Here is a 16,805-nt window from a genome sequence, read left to right as displayed (position 1 = left end):
GAATACGTATTTCACCAAACAGGTCATTTGGGTAACATGAAAAGACTCTTATTAACATTAGTAATTACAGAAAAGCAAATTGAAACCAGGATATACCAATTGGCCAATGTTAAAAAGATAGACAACAGGTGATAGATAGTACAATATGGACACACTGGAACCCTCATACATTGCTGGTGGGAATGTAAAATGGTATAGCCACTTTGGAAAACAATTCAGTGATTTCTTAAAAGTTTAAAATAAACTGCAGCACTTGGTTGGCTCAGTTGGTAGACCTTGCAACTCGACCTCAGGGTTGTGAGTTCGAGCCCTACATTGGTGTAGAATTCACTTAAAAAAATCTTAGGGTGCCTGCGTGGTTCAGTTGGGTAAGTGTCTGACTCTTGGCTTTGGCTCAGATCATGATCTCAGGGTTGTGAGATTGAGGTCAGCATCTCCATGCTCAGCAGAGTCTGTTGGAGATTCTCTATCCCTCTCTTCTCCCCCCCACCACTAGTGTGCATGCATTCTCTCTCGAATAAATAAATAAAATCTTTTTAAAAAATAAAAATTAAAAAGGTATAAAATTTAACATACAATACAAATCAGCAGTTCTCCATCTTAGATTCTTTTTTTTTTTTTTTTAAGATTTTATTTATTTATTTGACAGTGAGAGAGGGAACACAAGCCAGGGGAAAGGGAGAGGGAGAATCAGGCTTGCTGCTGAGCGGGGAGCCTGATGGGGGCTTGATTGCAGGAACCTGGAATCACGATCTGAGCTGAAGGCAGACACTTAACCTACTGAGCCACCCAAGTGCTCCTATTTTAAAAAAAAATTGGCAAAGCACTCTACTGGAAAGATATAGACTATTAAATCATGGAAACCTGATGGGGATTTATAATCAGAAGAGTATTACCAGATACCTACAGTATAAATAACATTCATTGGTTCACCAATTTCTGGGCTCTGTGTTGGTTGCCAACTACACAGTGGTGAACTAAACTGAAAAGGTGCTTTCCTCTCAGATCTCATAGTCTGATATAAGGAGTTCTACACCAACTTAGAACTGGTATTTTGTGGTTTCACAGGAGAGAAACAATCCCATCCTATTAGGGAGATTGGGAAAGCCTTCATGGTATAGATAGCATGTCCAGTGGACATCAGTCTGTTTCTACTGATAGAATAGGCAAGTTTGGTTGTGTGGGTGCTTTAGAGAAAACAGTATAAACAAAAGCACAGAGCCTGCCGAGAAGGAGCAAATGGTTTTTAATTTCCTATTTATTTGTTTTCCTCCATTGGTTGGTCTTTACTGTATAGAGTTAAAACTTGCTTTGAATTATAAAATGTGTCATAAACCATAAAAGATGCTTTTGATTTTAATTGTAAAAAATTAAAATTAATTTTAACTGCCCTAAATTCAGAAGTATTAAAACACAAAAATAAAAAAAAATTTAACTGTGGAAAAATACATATAACATAAAATTAGCCATCTTAATCATTTTTTTAAAATATTTTATTTATTTATTTGACAGACAGAGATCATAGATAGGCAGAGAGACAGGCATAGAGAGAAGGGGGAAGCAGGCTCCCCGCTGAGCAGAGAGCCCGACGTGGGACTTGATCCCAGGACCCTGAGATCATGACCTGAGTGAAGGCAGAGGCTTAACCCACTGAGCCACCCAGGGACCCCCATCTTAATCATTTTTAAGAGCACAGTACACTTACAATGTTTGTGTAACCTCCAGGACTCTTCATCTTGCAAAACAGATGATACTTATCTTAAAATCTAAAATAATGTAAGTAAATTTAGCTGCATGTATTGGAGTCCCAAATTAAATGTGGCTTAAATATGATAGAAGTTTCTTTTTCTGTCATATAAATTCCAGAGGCATGGTGTCTCTACAGTCATCTGTAGGCTTTTTCTAGTTTTGTGCTTATTTTTAAAACTGTGGCTTTCAGCTTCATGATACAGGATGGAATTCGGTCATCCTAACCACATTTCAAGCAGCTCAAGTAGGAAGGAATAAGAAGGGGCACATCTTCTCTCTTGAAGGACACTCTGGAATTACACACATAACTTTTTCTTCCATCCTGTTGGCCAGAACTTAATGACCTGGCATTATCTAGCTTCCAAGAGAAGTAAAGTCATCTTACCATACAGCCATATACTAGCTAAAAGTTGGGAGTTCTGTTACTCTTCTATAGAGCTAAATCAGATCTTTTTAATTTTTGAAGTTGGGAACTATACTCCAGTTGAACCAGCAGGGGTCACTGTTGAGCAAGTACTTTGTTTCTTTTATTTAACCTACCTGCCATTACATTTCTCACTATATAATTTATAGAAAAGCAATTATAGTTTTATACAAAGCAACTATAAATGCTAATGTATGACAAAACACATCACTTAGATTTTTAAAAACCCGAATATTTAAGAATGTTCTATCCCTAGATAAATGCTATGCATTTTCTGTCTTTGTTCAGGGGATGGTGTTCTCCCATGAAACAATTAAGAGAGAACAATCTAGTTACTCTCTTGTTCTTCCCATGACTACATCCTTGTAACTCTTTGTGGATATATTATAAAAAATACACAATGATATATTCCTGTGTTAATATGAAACCAGATTACCTAAGAATGTCATGTGTTTGAACAGTCACTTCCTCTACAATAGTTATATCTAAAATCTTTTCACAAATGTGTTGAAATTCATTATATCTTAGATCTAATTGTTTTTGACAGCCTTTATATTTTGGATGAAAAAACCAAAGTTTGGATTCAGCTGAAATAGTAAAATACCTAAAACGTATATTGAAATGTTTATTTTACCAGCAACACCATGAACTGGAGCAGGAGCCATATGGGTTTCCTAGAAAACATTTAAAATTATTGTGTCTACCTCTAGGAGTATTTTCTAACTTCCATTGTTATGTCACTTCAAATAATGAAATATTCTGATTATTTTATAGAACTGTAATTCTATCTTTTTACTTTTTTTTTTTTTTTTTAGTAGGCTCCGTACCCAGAATGGAGCCCAATATAGGACTCAATCTTATGACCCTGAGATCAAGACCCGAGCTGAAATCCCAAGTCAGATGTTTAACCAGCTGAGCCACCCAGGCACCCCTAGATTAAATCCTGAGGTTTGCAGTCTGCTTCATCTGGTCCATTGGTTCTCAAACTTCGGGAAGCATTGGTGTCACCTGAAGGACTTCTTAAACTGCAGATTGCCCTTCTTTCTTTCTACCTCCTCACCCCATTTTTGATATTAATGGGTCTGGGGTACAACCCAAGAATTTGTACTTCTGATAAAGTCCCACTTGATGCTGATGCTACTGGCCAGATGACCACAGGTTTTGAACCATGGATCTTTTTCTTTCTTGGAATGTTGGAGTAGACTGTATATGTCCACAAGGGAGAGGGGGAATATGTAAATTTGGACAGATGTCCTATAAGCCTGGTGTTTGCCAGATCCTCTGAGGACACTGTTTTTCCCCTCACTTACTTTCATGCTTCCACAGATACAACACCACTTGTCTTTTTTTTTTTCTTAGTTTTTTTTTTTTTTTAAGATTTATTCATTTGAGAGAGTGAGAGTGTGTGTGCATATGCACAGTGAGGGAGGGGCAGACAAGCTAACCCCACAGAACCCCGTGCTGTGTTTGATCCCTAGGACCTGCGAATCATGACCTGAGCTGAAACCATTCAGTTTATATAGACTGATGCAAGAAAAGAAATTAGTTGTTGGATGTGATTTTTGTTCCTTTTTATATCTAGAGTTTGGAAGTCATGAGAATTACATATCTCGGGTTTATATTTTCTAACAGTTTAATTACTCTGTATATTCAAGTGAGCAAAGTGCCCTGTGAAGCGAGATGTGTAGCATTTAATAAATATACTTTGAGTATACAAGATAAAGAGCGTAGCATTTCTGGGGCACCTGGGTGCCTCAGTGGGTTAAGCCTCTGCCTTCGGCTCAGGTCATGATCTCAGGGTCCTGGGATCGAGTCCCACATCGGGGTTTCTGCTCTGTGGGGAGCTTGCTTCCCTTTCTCTCTCTCTGCCTGCCTCTCTGCCTAATTGTGCTCTCTTTCATTCTATCAAATAAATAAATAAAAGCTTAAAAAAAGCTTAGCATTTCTAATATATAAATGATTGTCCTTTTGTGAAATTGAGTTGGGCAGAGTCTAGTAGATTGGGTGTTGAGTGAGTCTGTTTTGTACTTAAATTTTTTCCCAAAGATCTTAAGCTTAAGATACATGTTGTGTGCTATCTAACTCTGAAAAGTCTCCCAGGTCTCTTTTTGATACTTTAGTTTTCTTTGTAAGACATTGTCATTTATGTCATCAACCTTTGATTATTCAACTTTTTTTTTTAAGTATTCAGCTTTTTAAATGAGTTATAATTCCCCCCTGTGTTCTATTCTCTAAATGTGCCCAGAGAGGAGTGATCATGGTGTAGCATCTTAGAGACTATCATTTGAGAAGAACTTAAACTTGTTTAGAAGGAAATATGATAGCTTCATTTTGAAAGATTGCCTTATAGAAGGAGGATATGATTTTTTAATAGCTTCCACTAATGGTTAGAAATTATAGGGAAGCAGATTATTCTTTAATGTCATATAATTTCCTAAAACATGTCACTGTCAGTCAACAGCATTACTTTTTTTTAAAAAAGATTTTATTTATTTATTTGACAGAGAGAGATCACAAGTAGACGGAGAGGCAGGCAGAGAGAGAGATAGAGGGAAGCAAGGACAATCATTTATATATTAGAAATGCTAAGCTCTTTTTTTTTTTAAAGCTTTTATTTATTTATTTGATAGAATGACAGAGATCACAATTAGGCAGAGAGGCAGGCAGAGAGGCAGGCAGAGAGAGAGAAAGGGAAGCAAGCTCCCCACAGAGCAGAAACCCCGATGTGGGACTCGATCCCAGCACCCTGAGATCATGACCTGAGCCGAAGGCAGCAGCTTAACCCACTGAGCCATCCAGGCACCCCAACAGCATTACTTTTATTACAAGATTTTCTTTCGCACTGAAACTTGATAGAGTCAGCTTTCCATCACCAAGTCCTTGTTGCTGCTTCAAATATCTTTTTTTCTCCATTTTGTTTTGTTTTTTTAATTTTCACCAGCCTTGGAGATCTCGTCATCTTTTCTTTTGTTTCTTTTTTTTTTTTAAGATTTTTTTTTTTTTTTAAAGATTTTATTTATTTATCAGAGAGAGAGGGGGGCAGAGAGCAAGCACAGGCAGACAGAATGGCAGGCAGAGGCAGAGGGAGAAGCAGGCTCCCTGCCGAGCAAGGAGCCCGATGTGGGACTCGATCCCAGGACGCTGGGATCATGACCTGAGCCGAAGGCAGCTGCTTAACCAACTGAGCCACCCAGGCGTCCCTTTTTTTAAGATTTTATTTATTTATTTGACAGAAGGAGAGAGATCACAAGTAGGCGGAGAGGCAGGCAGAGAGAGAGGAGGAAGCAGGCTCCCTGCTGAGCAGAGAGCCCGACGTGGGGCTCGATCCCAGGACCCTGGGATCATGACCTGAGCTAAAGGCAGAGGCTTAACCCACTGAGCCACCCAGGTGCCCCTCTCGTCATCTTTTCTTTCTTTCTTTCTTTTTTTTTTTTAAAGATTTTATTTATTTATTTGTCAGAGAGAGAGAGAGCGAGAGCGAGCACAGGCAGATAGAGTGGAAGGCAGAGTCAGAGGGAGAAGCAGGCTCCCCGCGGAGCAAGGAGCCCGATGTGGGACTCGATCCCAGGACGCTGGGATCATGACCTGAGCCGAAGGCAGCTGCTTAACCAACTGAGCCACCCAGGCGTCCCTCGTCATCTTTTCTTGAACTATAATTTCAATGTATTCTTAGCTTATGTCCTTACTACCAGTCCAGAGTTTAATTTCTTTAGGTTTCTCTTCTCTTCTCTACAGGATTATTTCATATTTCTAGCCTGGTATACAGGTTTCCTTCATGACCAAACCCCACTGTTCACAGTTCAGTGTACTAAGTTCCTACTATGTGTCGGGCCCTGTGCTCAGTCCTGGAAATATGTTGGCAGATATGAAAGTCATGGTCCCTTCTGTCACAGAGCTTTCCATGTAACTGGAGGGTAGGTTGTTAATAGTTATCTTTTTTAAAGTCTATTGTAAATACTCTTTGAATGTCTGAGATTGAGGGGGAAGTACATTCTTTCCACTACGTTCCTATCCCTTTACTTTTTCTACTTTGAATCATGAAATGCTAAGGCTTTCATGTATGAGTCCATGCTTTTAAACATCTTATCTTCCCCTTTTTTCCTTGTTAATTAACTTCTGGCCTTCCTTTAAGATGTCAGGTGTGGGGAGACTTAGTTATTTCTTCCCTTGCTCTCATATTACCTCTTTCATTTATCTCTAATAATAAAGTACTTACTTTCTATGTTCATTGTAGAGCTAGTGCTCCTGAAGTACAGAGATATCATCTCCTTTTCTTTGTATCTCTTTCCCTATAAGAGTGCCTGATTTGGGGCACCATTAAGCAGATGCTTAATGCCTGAGCCACCCAAGCCATCTGTGGCTCAGGTCATGATCCCAGGGTCCTGGAATCCCTCCTTGGCGGGAAGCCTGCTTCTCCCTCTCCCACTCCCCCTGCTTGTGTTCTCTCTCTCTCTCTCTCTGTCAATTAATAATCTTTTAAAAAAGAAAGTAGTTGTCTTAAAAAAAAAAAAAAAGAAAGAAAGAAAGATTGTCTAATTTGGGTTCCTGGGTGGCTCAGTGGGTTGAGCCTCTGCCTTCGGCTCAGGTCATGATCTCAGGGTCTTAGATCAAGTCCCACATCTGGGCTCTCTGCTTAGCAGGGAGCCTGCTCTCCCCATCCCCCTGCCTTCCTCTGCCTACTTGTGATCTCTCTCTGTCAATAAATAAATGAAATCTTTAAAAAAATAAATAATAGGAACCCTTGTGGGTTATCTGATTAATTTGTTAAATGATCACTTGCGTGCATCAAGGAAGCATGTGGTGGTGGTCATGAAGCATTACCAGTTTTCTGCATGTTAAGTAAAATCAGAATGTTCCCTATCCTAGGATGGTTTCCAAACACCTCCTTGAACAAGTAAATATGACTTAGATTTGGAGAATCACCTCATCTTAATTTTTAAATGGTCACTGTGCAGTGATGTGATTTTAAGCACATAAATCTTTTGCAATTCTGTTTCTTTACAAGAAAATGAAGATTAAGAATAGTATGAAGACTTAGTACATTAGTACATGAAAAATACTTAAAATAATACCTACTACCTAATGTCATGCTTCTGATTGCTGTTAATTTTTTCTAAAGACAGGGAACAAATTAAATGTCTCAAAAATGTTTTTCAGCCCAAAGAGTCCCTAAAAATATTACTTCAGCTTATAATATCCCCTATAATTATTCACCTCTCTTTTTAGAGGACTGTCTCTAAACTTTGAGTTGAATGTAATAAAATGTTAAGTAACACTAAGTGATTTTGTTTTTGCAGATGTTCTCAAATAGTGATGAAGCTGTAATCAATAAAAAACTTCCCAAAGAACTCCTATTGCGGTAAGTCTGAATGCTAATTTTAATTTGGTGTTGTGTGTGTGTCATATTTACCTATTTAAAAATTTTTAGACTTACTGCTAATTTTCCTGTATGTAAAGGAACTGGATTATCTGAATTTGTAAATTTATTGATTCTTTTGTTTAAACGGTTTGACTCTACATTTTCTATATATGAATCAAAATTTTAAATGTTTAAATTCTCCTACCTGATTTGTATCTATATATGATTTTGTTTACTAGTTTTCCCTTGCTTTACTTTTGTATATAATGTATATAATGTATATAAGAGATCATATATTTTATTTTATTATAATGCTGATTTTTTAAAAAGATTTTATTATTTGCAGAGAGAGATACAGCGAGAGAGGGAACACAAGTAGGGGGAGTGGGAGAGAGAGAAAGCAGGCTTCCCGCTGAGCAGGGAGCCGGATGCAGGGCTCAGTCCCAGGACCCTGGGATCGTGACCTGAGCCGAAGGCGGACGCTTAATGACTGAGTCACCCAGGCACCCCAGATCTTTTTTTAAGTGATTCTAATCCATCCCTTTGCCTCGTTTCCTGTTCCCAACATCAAATATGTCCATGAAATGACTTGTATTTGTGACAAAATATCACATATACTGAGGAACTGTAGAGAAGAGTTACAGCCTTTTACTTTAGTTAAAAAGGTGGGGACACATGACTGGCTCAGTTGGTGGAGCATGAGACTCTTGATGTTAGGGTTGTAAGTCCAAGCCCCATGTTGGGTGTACTTAAAAATAAAATCTTTTTTTTAAAAAGGGGAGTAATACGGTAAAAGTTATTTGAAGCTTTTTCTTATATTACAGTTATAATTTTATCCTCCTTATTTTTAACATGTAGAAATTACATTTGGGATCACCCACAAAATAAAATACATAGCCCCCAATTTATATACATCTAACCTAGGAATTGCCTAGGAAAAAAACTATGGGAGTTATTTTCATTGCCCATTATTTGGGTTTTTGGGGTTTTTTTTTAAGATTTTATTCATTTATCTGGGAGCAAGAGAGAGCACAAGTTGGAGGAGAGGCAGAGGGAGAAGCAGACTCCCCACAGAACATGGATCCCAGTGCGGGACTCGAACCCAGGACCCTGAGATCATGACCAGAGTCAGAGTCAGATGCTTAACTGAGCCACCGAGATGCCCTTATTTGGGCACTTCATTATGCTCTTCTTTGTTCACTAATGACTTAGAAAGAAAGGTACAGGAGCACCTGGGTGGCTTGGTGGGTTAAGGCCTCTGCCTTTGGCTCAGGTCAGGCTCAGGTTGTGATCCAGGGGTCCTGGGATCCCACTGCGCATCTCTGCTCAGTGGGAAGCCTGCTTCACCTTCTCTCTCTGCCTGCCTCTCTGCCTACTTGTGATCTCTGTCAAATAAATAAAATCTGAAAAAAAAAAGAAAGAAAGAAAGAAAGAAAGGTACATTTTCTTTTGCAAATGTTAGAAGTTAACAAGTTGTACTGAAGGGCATCGCCTCTTAATCTTAGCTGCTACTGCTCCAGCCCATAACCAGCCCAGTCCCTGCTCAAGGTGGAAAGTAATTTCATGCTAGTGCTGGTGAAGAAGAGAATTCCTGGCATTTCTAGGGATTTGCATATCTAAGGCCTTCACTATTTTGCAAGTACCTTACAAGCAGGGACTGTTTTCTTATACATCTTCATGTAATACCTTATACATTAGAGATACTAAGAAAAAATAACAGAATTGAACTTGGAATGGATTTTTTTCATGGAAACAATGCTTTTGTACATGCTGGTTTACTATAGTAGAAATAACAGCAATATATACCCTAGGGTACCCAGGGCTATTGGAGAATGTATCCTGGATAAATTTTAGCCATCTTAAGGAGAAATATTTTTTTAATTATTTATTTTTAAAGATTTTATTTATTTATTTATTTGACACAGGGAGAGATCACAAGTAGGCAGAGAGGCAGGCAGAGAGAGAGAGGAAGAAACAGGTTCCCTGCCAAGCAGAAAGCCTGACGCAGGACTTGATCCTAGGACCTTGAGATCATGACCTGAGCCGAAGGCAGAGGCTTAACCCACTGAGCCACCCAGGCACCCTTAAGGAGAAATATTTTTAAACAGGTTATGTTCTTAATACTATTTTTTTTTTTTTAAAGATTTTATTTATTTATTTGACAGAGAGAAATCACAAGTAGATGGAGAGGCAGGCAGAGAGAGAGAGAGAGGGAAGCAGGCTCCCTGCCGAGCAGAGAGCCCGATGCGGGACTCGATCCCAGGACCCTGAGATCATGACCTGAGCTGAAGGCAGCGGCTTAATCCACTGAGCCACCCAGGCGCCCCTGTTCTTAATACTATTATAAACTGAGTACACTAAGACATACTTCAATTTTTTTATAATGGCATTATTTTGGACCAAAATAGTTTACCTAAAGACTCAGTAGGATTCAGGGAAATTATTTGATTCTTTGGTATTTAGTTGCCTGCTATTTTGGTTTACATTTTTATATTTTACTAGAGTTTTATTCCATGGAAGACAGACATAAAGGCCACATACCATGTAATTCCACTTATATGAAATATCCAGGATAGACAGATCCATGGAGATAGAGGTTGCCAGGGGCTGTGTTGAGGGTTGATAGGGAGTGACTGCTAATGGGTGTAGGGTTTCTTTGGGAGTGATGAAATATTCTGAAATTAGATACTGACCATGGCTGCACAACATTGTGGTTATACTAAAAATCACTGAATAGTGTACTTTAAAAGGGTAAATTTCATGGAATGTGAATTCCCTCTAATATATATATTGTTTTCTATATTTTCAGTTTACAGTAATTTATAATAAAAATTTTAATAATACACTTGTAATAAAATATGTAATTATATAATACATTTTTATTTGTTATATAATTTAAAATAAAAAATGCAGGGGCACCTGGGTGGCTCAGTTGGTTAAGCATCTGACTTCAGCTCCGGTGGTGATCCCAGTGTCCTGAGATTGAGTTCTGCATTGGGCTCCATGCTCAGCGGGGAGTCTTCTTTTCCCTCTGCTGCACCCCCCACTCACTCTCTCTTTTTTTTAAATAAATAAACAAAGTCTTCAAAAAAAATTCAGCCCCTATGATAAACAAATACAATCTACAGCTTTATTTTATGTTGTATATGTTCAATTATTCTTCAGCCGTATCCCAGTCTTGGTGATTTATTGTAGCAAAGGTTTTGTGGATATTTTCTTTGATGCTGGTATCTCTTCCTTTAGATGCAGTCAGTCCCAAAGATAGCATGAAGGGTAGACTAAGATGACTTCTTAAGTGGGTGATTTGTAGTCTTCTGTCTGTTAAGAGTGACCCCACTTTTTAGGCATTTCTTCATAACCGTTAGCTTACCAGTGGTTACCTCTAATGCAGTAGTATTGAAGAAGCAGGTAATTTAGTCCATACTTGTTTATTTAACAAAAACGTTTTTTTGCTGAAGAGAAGAACAGCAAATAGAAAATTGTTACAGTAATCTTTATTGGCGAAACTGATGGCCTGAACGCCACTGTAGTGATGGGCTCTGTCAAGAGATTTTTAAGAGCTGGGATTGACAGTATATTGCTGATTGATTTGATGTGTTGCAAATGAGGGTATTGGGAAGGAGGCAAGGATGGTGCCCTAGGTTTTTGCTTTCTGCCAAGTGGATGGTGGGAATACTCACTAAGATAAAGAAAATAGGAGGAAGAACAGGATTAATTGACAGAAAATAATGAAAATTAGTTCAGTTCGGGTACCTGTGGATATCCAGGTGGTGATGCCAAAAGGCAGATGTATATACAGTTCTCAAGCTTAGCAGCATGATTTAAAATTCATAGAAGAGTAAGAAATTGTGTATATTTAGCTCTTTTTGGATTTACTGGTGCCCATGGAAATAAAGAAAACAGGAAAAAAATACGAAGCCTCTCTGACACTGAAATGAAGAGCTTTGGGGCCAAAACATCATATACCCTAGAGGGTATCCTGTAGATGGCAACCTTTGGGTCAGGTTTCCAGCCAGGCTCAGTCATGACACCAGGTGTCATCACCTGACGATCAATGTGGTAAGAACTGTGTGGAAAAGAGCTGTGTATGCTGATGTTGAGGTTTGGCTGTATGTCCACATAATTGTACTCTTACGGGCGCCTGGGTGGCTCAGTGGGTTAAGCCGCTGCCTTCGGCTCAGGTCATGATCTCAGGGTCCTTGGATCGAGTCCCGCATCAGGCTCTCTGCTCAGCAGAGAGCCTGCTTCCTCCTCTCTCTCTGCCTGCCTCTCTGCCTATTTGTGATCTCTCTCTGTCAAATAAATAAATAAAACCTTTAAAAAAAACATTGTACTCTTACACATTCTTTCTCTTGGCTTAAATGTTCTATATTAAGGTAGTTGAACTCTTTTGATGTAGCAATGTTTCAGGCATCTCTTAATCTAATATATATGTAAATCAGTATGTCAGCTATAAACTCTGAAACCCATTTTATTTTTATTTATTAATTTAATTTGTCTCCAGATTACTTGAGATGGCTTGGATCAGGAGCAAATATAAGAAATAAAAATGAACTATGAGGACCATGACATATATTTTTTTGAAGTAGAAAACCAAAGCCAGAAAGGAAACACATGTAGCCTTGTAAGAGTTTACACAATTACTATAGGTCATTCTTACATTTAGCTTTGAATTTTTTGGTAGCATAAATGAAATTTTATTCTTTTTTTTTTTTTTAAAGATTTTATTTATTTACTTGACAGACAGAGATCTCAAGTAGGCAGAGAGGCAGGCAGAGAGAGAGGGGAAAGCAGGCTCCCCACTGAGCAGAAGGCCCGATTTGGGGCTTGATCCCTGGATCCTGGGATCATGACCTGAGCCGAAGGCAGAGGCTTAAACCACTGAGCCACCCGGCGCCCTGAAATTTTATTCTTAACAGAAAAGAAGAAATATATATATTATACCATAAAATCAGAGCTCTTTCTAGCACTACTTTCTAAGAGATATTTCTCAAATGAGACTCTGCTTATAGTTTGTGGATAAAGTTACATAGAAAATCCAGTCACAGGAGCACCTGGGTGGCTCAGTTGGTTAAGCCTCTGCCTGCTCATTGGGGAGCCTGCTTCTCCCTCTCCCTCTGCCTGCCACTCCCCCTGCTTGTGCTTGCTCTCTCTTTCTCTGTGTGTCAAATAAGTAAATAAAATCTATTTAAAAAAAAAAAAAAAGGAGAAAATCCAGTCACAGATTTCATATGGTCACGGCTTCTGGCACCTTTGTAATAGTTAAAAAACAAAATAATAACATGTAAAAATGAATGCATGCTTCTGACAGTCCAGTTGATCCAAGGTTGCTTTTGGCTGCAAGTAATGGAAACTCTGAAATGGGCTTAAACAGTAAGGGAAGTTATTTCATGCAAAAGGAAATAAAAAGATCAGGCTGCCTACATGCCAGGGTTAATTGATTGAGGGGATTCACAGTGTCATCAGCAATTTTCGGTCTGTTCTGCTAGAATCAGCATCAGCTTGGTCCTAAAAGCTCTTTTCTTCACGGGCATAGGATAGATGCCAGTGAATATTGGATCAACATGTGTCTTTGTTCACTCTGAGGGGAGAGATAGGCAGCCTTTTATACTCCAATAAAGCCTCTTCTCAGATCTTATCAGCCCAAATTGGCTTAGGCCTGAACCAATCTCTGTGGCAGGTTTAGACTAATGAACTGAGCTGAAGTGGAGGCTGGAGAGTCAATTACAGTGCTTACCACAGATAGAATATAGCATCCTTAAAGGAATCATGAATGTCCTTCAGTCTTTTATAAATCTCACTTACCCTTACCTGGAATTTTCATAAGATTAGGGTAGCACAAGGATTATATTTTTTACGACATCCTGTATTCAGAATATCTTTAGCTGCCCATGGATGATTGAGTCCTGTACTTCAGACCAGGTGAACAAGTAGATTTGTCATCCTTTGATGGGAAATAAAAGGCCTAACCAAGACTTCACCCCAAGAAAGCCCTACCCTACTTTCGCATTGAGTTTTATTTCCCAAGGAAAAATTACAAACTTTCCAGCGTGTAAAAATTTCCAACATGTCAAAAAATGGTTAATGAAATGCTCAAAATTCTGTACTGCGGAGCATAGCTAAGGTGATTTTTGTTTAGAAAGTTTTCATAGAAGGTGATACTGCCATTTGCTCAACAGAGTCACATACACAAAAAAACTCATTAAAATTCTTATAGAGCTTCTCATTTAGAGAGACAGAACCTTCCTGTCAACTCAGTCTAGTTAATAATTTAAGTAGTTGTTACTCTTACACCTGAGGAACTGAGTGATTTGGTGTGCTACATGGGATAACTGGGTATGAGTAGATTAGGTTTGCATAATTTCTGCTCAGTATAATCTTGGTTAAATAGATAACTGTAAGTAGCTGGATAGAAGAGCAGTTGTGTGATGCGTCCTCTCCAGATTTGTAACAATAAGATCATTTAAAAAATACCCAGGATACTTATTATTCTATTCTTAATGGCCAGGGGTGTGCATCTGGTTTATTTAGGAGCATTTTTGCATTGAGATTCAGGTTAAAAAGGAGCCAAAATGCACAGCCCTAATTTAAGATGCTGATGATGTTTTGATCTCGTGGTGGTTATGTCTGCCAACTCTGATTCACTTCGAACATGGAAGATGTGGTCTTTTATGTTCACGTTAATAACCAAGTATGTATAGAGAGCTCTTAAAATTTAATCTGTAGTGGATTCTTGTCTAAAGAGTTAAAGCTCTTGTCCATGATAGCTACAGGTAACATGCAATGCTTTTAGCAGAATTCTCCACCAGACAATGGATAATAACCGTAATGTTAAAATTGTACCTGAAGTCCTCTCACTTAGAGCAGGGGCCTAGTAAACCTGCATCTGTAATTTGATAATAAAGACACTAGCATACAGTTTTAATGAACAGTTCCTGCAAACTGATGGTCTCCTGTGAGGAATAAGACGTTTCCAATTTTGAAAATCTGGGGTAGTTTCTGTCAGACAGTAGGCAAGTATCAGAACCCTAAATTAAGGGGTGCCTGGGTGCCTCACTGTAAGTGTCTATCTTCTGCTCAGGGTCCTGGGATCAAGTCCCACATTTGGCTCCCTGCTCAGTGGGGAGCTTGCTTCTCTCTCTCCTCTGCTGCTCCCCCATTTGTGATCTCTCACTCACTCTCTCTTTCAAATAAATAAATAAAATCTTAAAAAAAAAAAATCTACTCTAAGTTCAGCAGGACTTAACACATCTTGTGGCCAGAGATCTTCATCTGGTGCCTTTAAAATTTTTTAACAAATAATATATAAATTTCCCATTAGCCTAACACTTTGAAAAATACAAAGAAGTAAACAGCTGGCTGCTAATCCCTGCTCTTTCAGTATCCCCCCCACCACACACAAAAAGTGCCTATTCTCTACTCCAAAGGTAGCAGATATATCCACTTATATCTGGATATATTATATGTATAATACTTGGATGCATGTCTTCATGTATCCATATTTTTTTTAGACATGAAAACATATACTCTTCTACAATTTGTTTTTGTTTCTGTCATTTAATAATCATTGATCTCTTTTTAGATCAGTTTATGTACCTCTACCTCATTCTTTCTTTTTTTTTTTAAGATTTTATTTATTTACTTGACAGAGAGAGATCACAAGTAGGCAGAGAGGCAGGCAGAGAGAGAGGAGGAAGCAGGCTCCCCGCTGAGCAGAAAGCCCGATGCGGGACTCGATCCCAGGACCCCGAGATCATGACCTGAGCCGAAGGCAGTGGCTCAACCCACTGAGCCACCCAGGCGCCCCTACCTCATTCTTTCAAAAAGCAGCTATGTACAGTAGTTCATGGACTCTATCACATTTAAGCATTTTTATTTATAGGTATTGTTTGTTTCTTTTCATTATTTCAAATAATGCTGCCATGAACATTCTGTAAACCATTTTTACTCCTACTTTTGCTTCTGTAGGTTGTAATATGTATATTTTTTATTTTAATGGACACTGTCAAATTACTCTGCAAAAAAGTTGTGCTTATAGATATCCCCATTACAGGAATGGAATTATCCAGTTACAGAGAACCATACTGTAGGTAACCATATCCCAAAATCTACTTTCAGTATAGATGATTTTTAATTAAAGATTTTTATTATTTATTTATTTGACAGACAGAGATCACAACTAGGTAGAGAGGCAGGCAGTGGGGTGGGTGGGGGCAGCAGGCTCCCTGCTGAGCAGAGAGCAGATGTGGGGCTCCATCCTAGGACCCTGGTCATGACCTGAGCAGAAGGCAGAGGCATAACCCACTGAACCACCCAGGCGCCCCTACATTCAGTATTGATTTTAACAGCCAGTTCCCATGTTCTCTTCCAGGGATTTAGTATTAAGGATTTGAGGGGTTTTGTTTGTTTGTTTGTACAGCAGTGTTTTATGTGCAATTAGACCCTGTTTTCTTCCATAACGTCTTTTTGCTTCCTGGTATTCTTTATCAAGTGTGTGGAAGGCGAGGTTTACTTCGCTTAAACCTGGGCAGCCTAAAGCCAGTCCCAGTTTTTCAGTAGTCTCTTGATAAGAGATGTGGAAAGGCTTTTATTGAAGTAATCAAGAACATTCTTAGACAATAACAGACGTTTCATTCCATCTCAGTTTTCTTATCTCTTTGATCTTAACCATATATGGTTATCAGGGTCAGGAGTTGGAGCCTACTGACCAGCCTCATGGGCCTGGAGCCTACTTTAACCCACTGAGCCACCCAGGCGCCCCTGGAGCCTACTTTAAAAAAAAGAAAAAAGTACAACCATAGTGATGTGACAAATCGTACATTGTGAAATGCCTGCCACAGTAAGTGTTGTTATCATGCATCACTTAACCATTCTGGTTATAGATGTAGACATCTCAGGAGGATTTATGTAAAAGGTTAAAGTGTATTGAAAAGGACCATTGTCAACACGATCTAAGGTAGTTAGTCTGAAGATAATGAAAAGCAGGAAGGTGCTCAGTATAATGTAGTTTTATTATGCTGGCTTATTATATAGATGCTGTACGTAAATATTTATACAGGTGCTTTTTTTTTTAATTAAAGTTTACATAATGATATTTGGAAGGATAAATGCTCATTTTAAGCCCCTCACCCCTCCCCCCAAAAAAAATCACTCTGGCTAAAACCCTGGCAGCCCATCCCACCAGTTCTTATATTTGGGTTTCTTTTTTCTTTTTAAAAGATTTTATTTATTTATTTGACACAGAGAGACACAGTGAGAGAGGGAAACAAGCAG

General features: G+C 38.7%; 1 protein-coding gene across 4 annotated transcripts in view; it reads left to right on the top strand.

Annotated features, from left to right (window-relative positions):
• FBXL20 (F-box and leucine rich repeat protein 20) overlaps positions 1 to 16,805 on the top strand; it is a 104,474-nt gene that overhangs the window by 47,982 nt on the left and 39,687 nt on the right. For all 4 annotated transcript variants that reach the window (XM_032322894.1, XM_032322892.1, XM_032322893.1 and 1 more), the window contains one exon: positions 7,471 to 7,532. In XM_032322894.1, coding sequence (XP_032178785.1) covers positions 7,471 to 7,532 — 62 coding nt within the window. The remainder of the gene's footprint in view (positions 1 to 7,470; positions 7,533 to 16,805) is intronic.

This window comes from Mustela erminea, chromosome 18 (assembly GCF_009829155.1).
Source record: "Mustela erminea isolate mMusErm1 chromosome 18, mMusErm1.Pri, whole genome shotgun sequence".
Lineage (NCBI taxonomy): Eukaryota > Metazoa > Chordata > Mammalia > Carnivora > Mustelidae > Mustela > Mustela erminea.
This window is presented reverse-complemented; position numbering and strand designations above follow the sequence as displayed.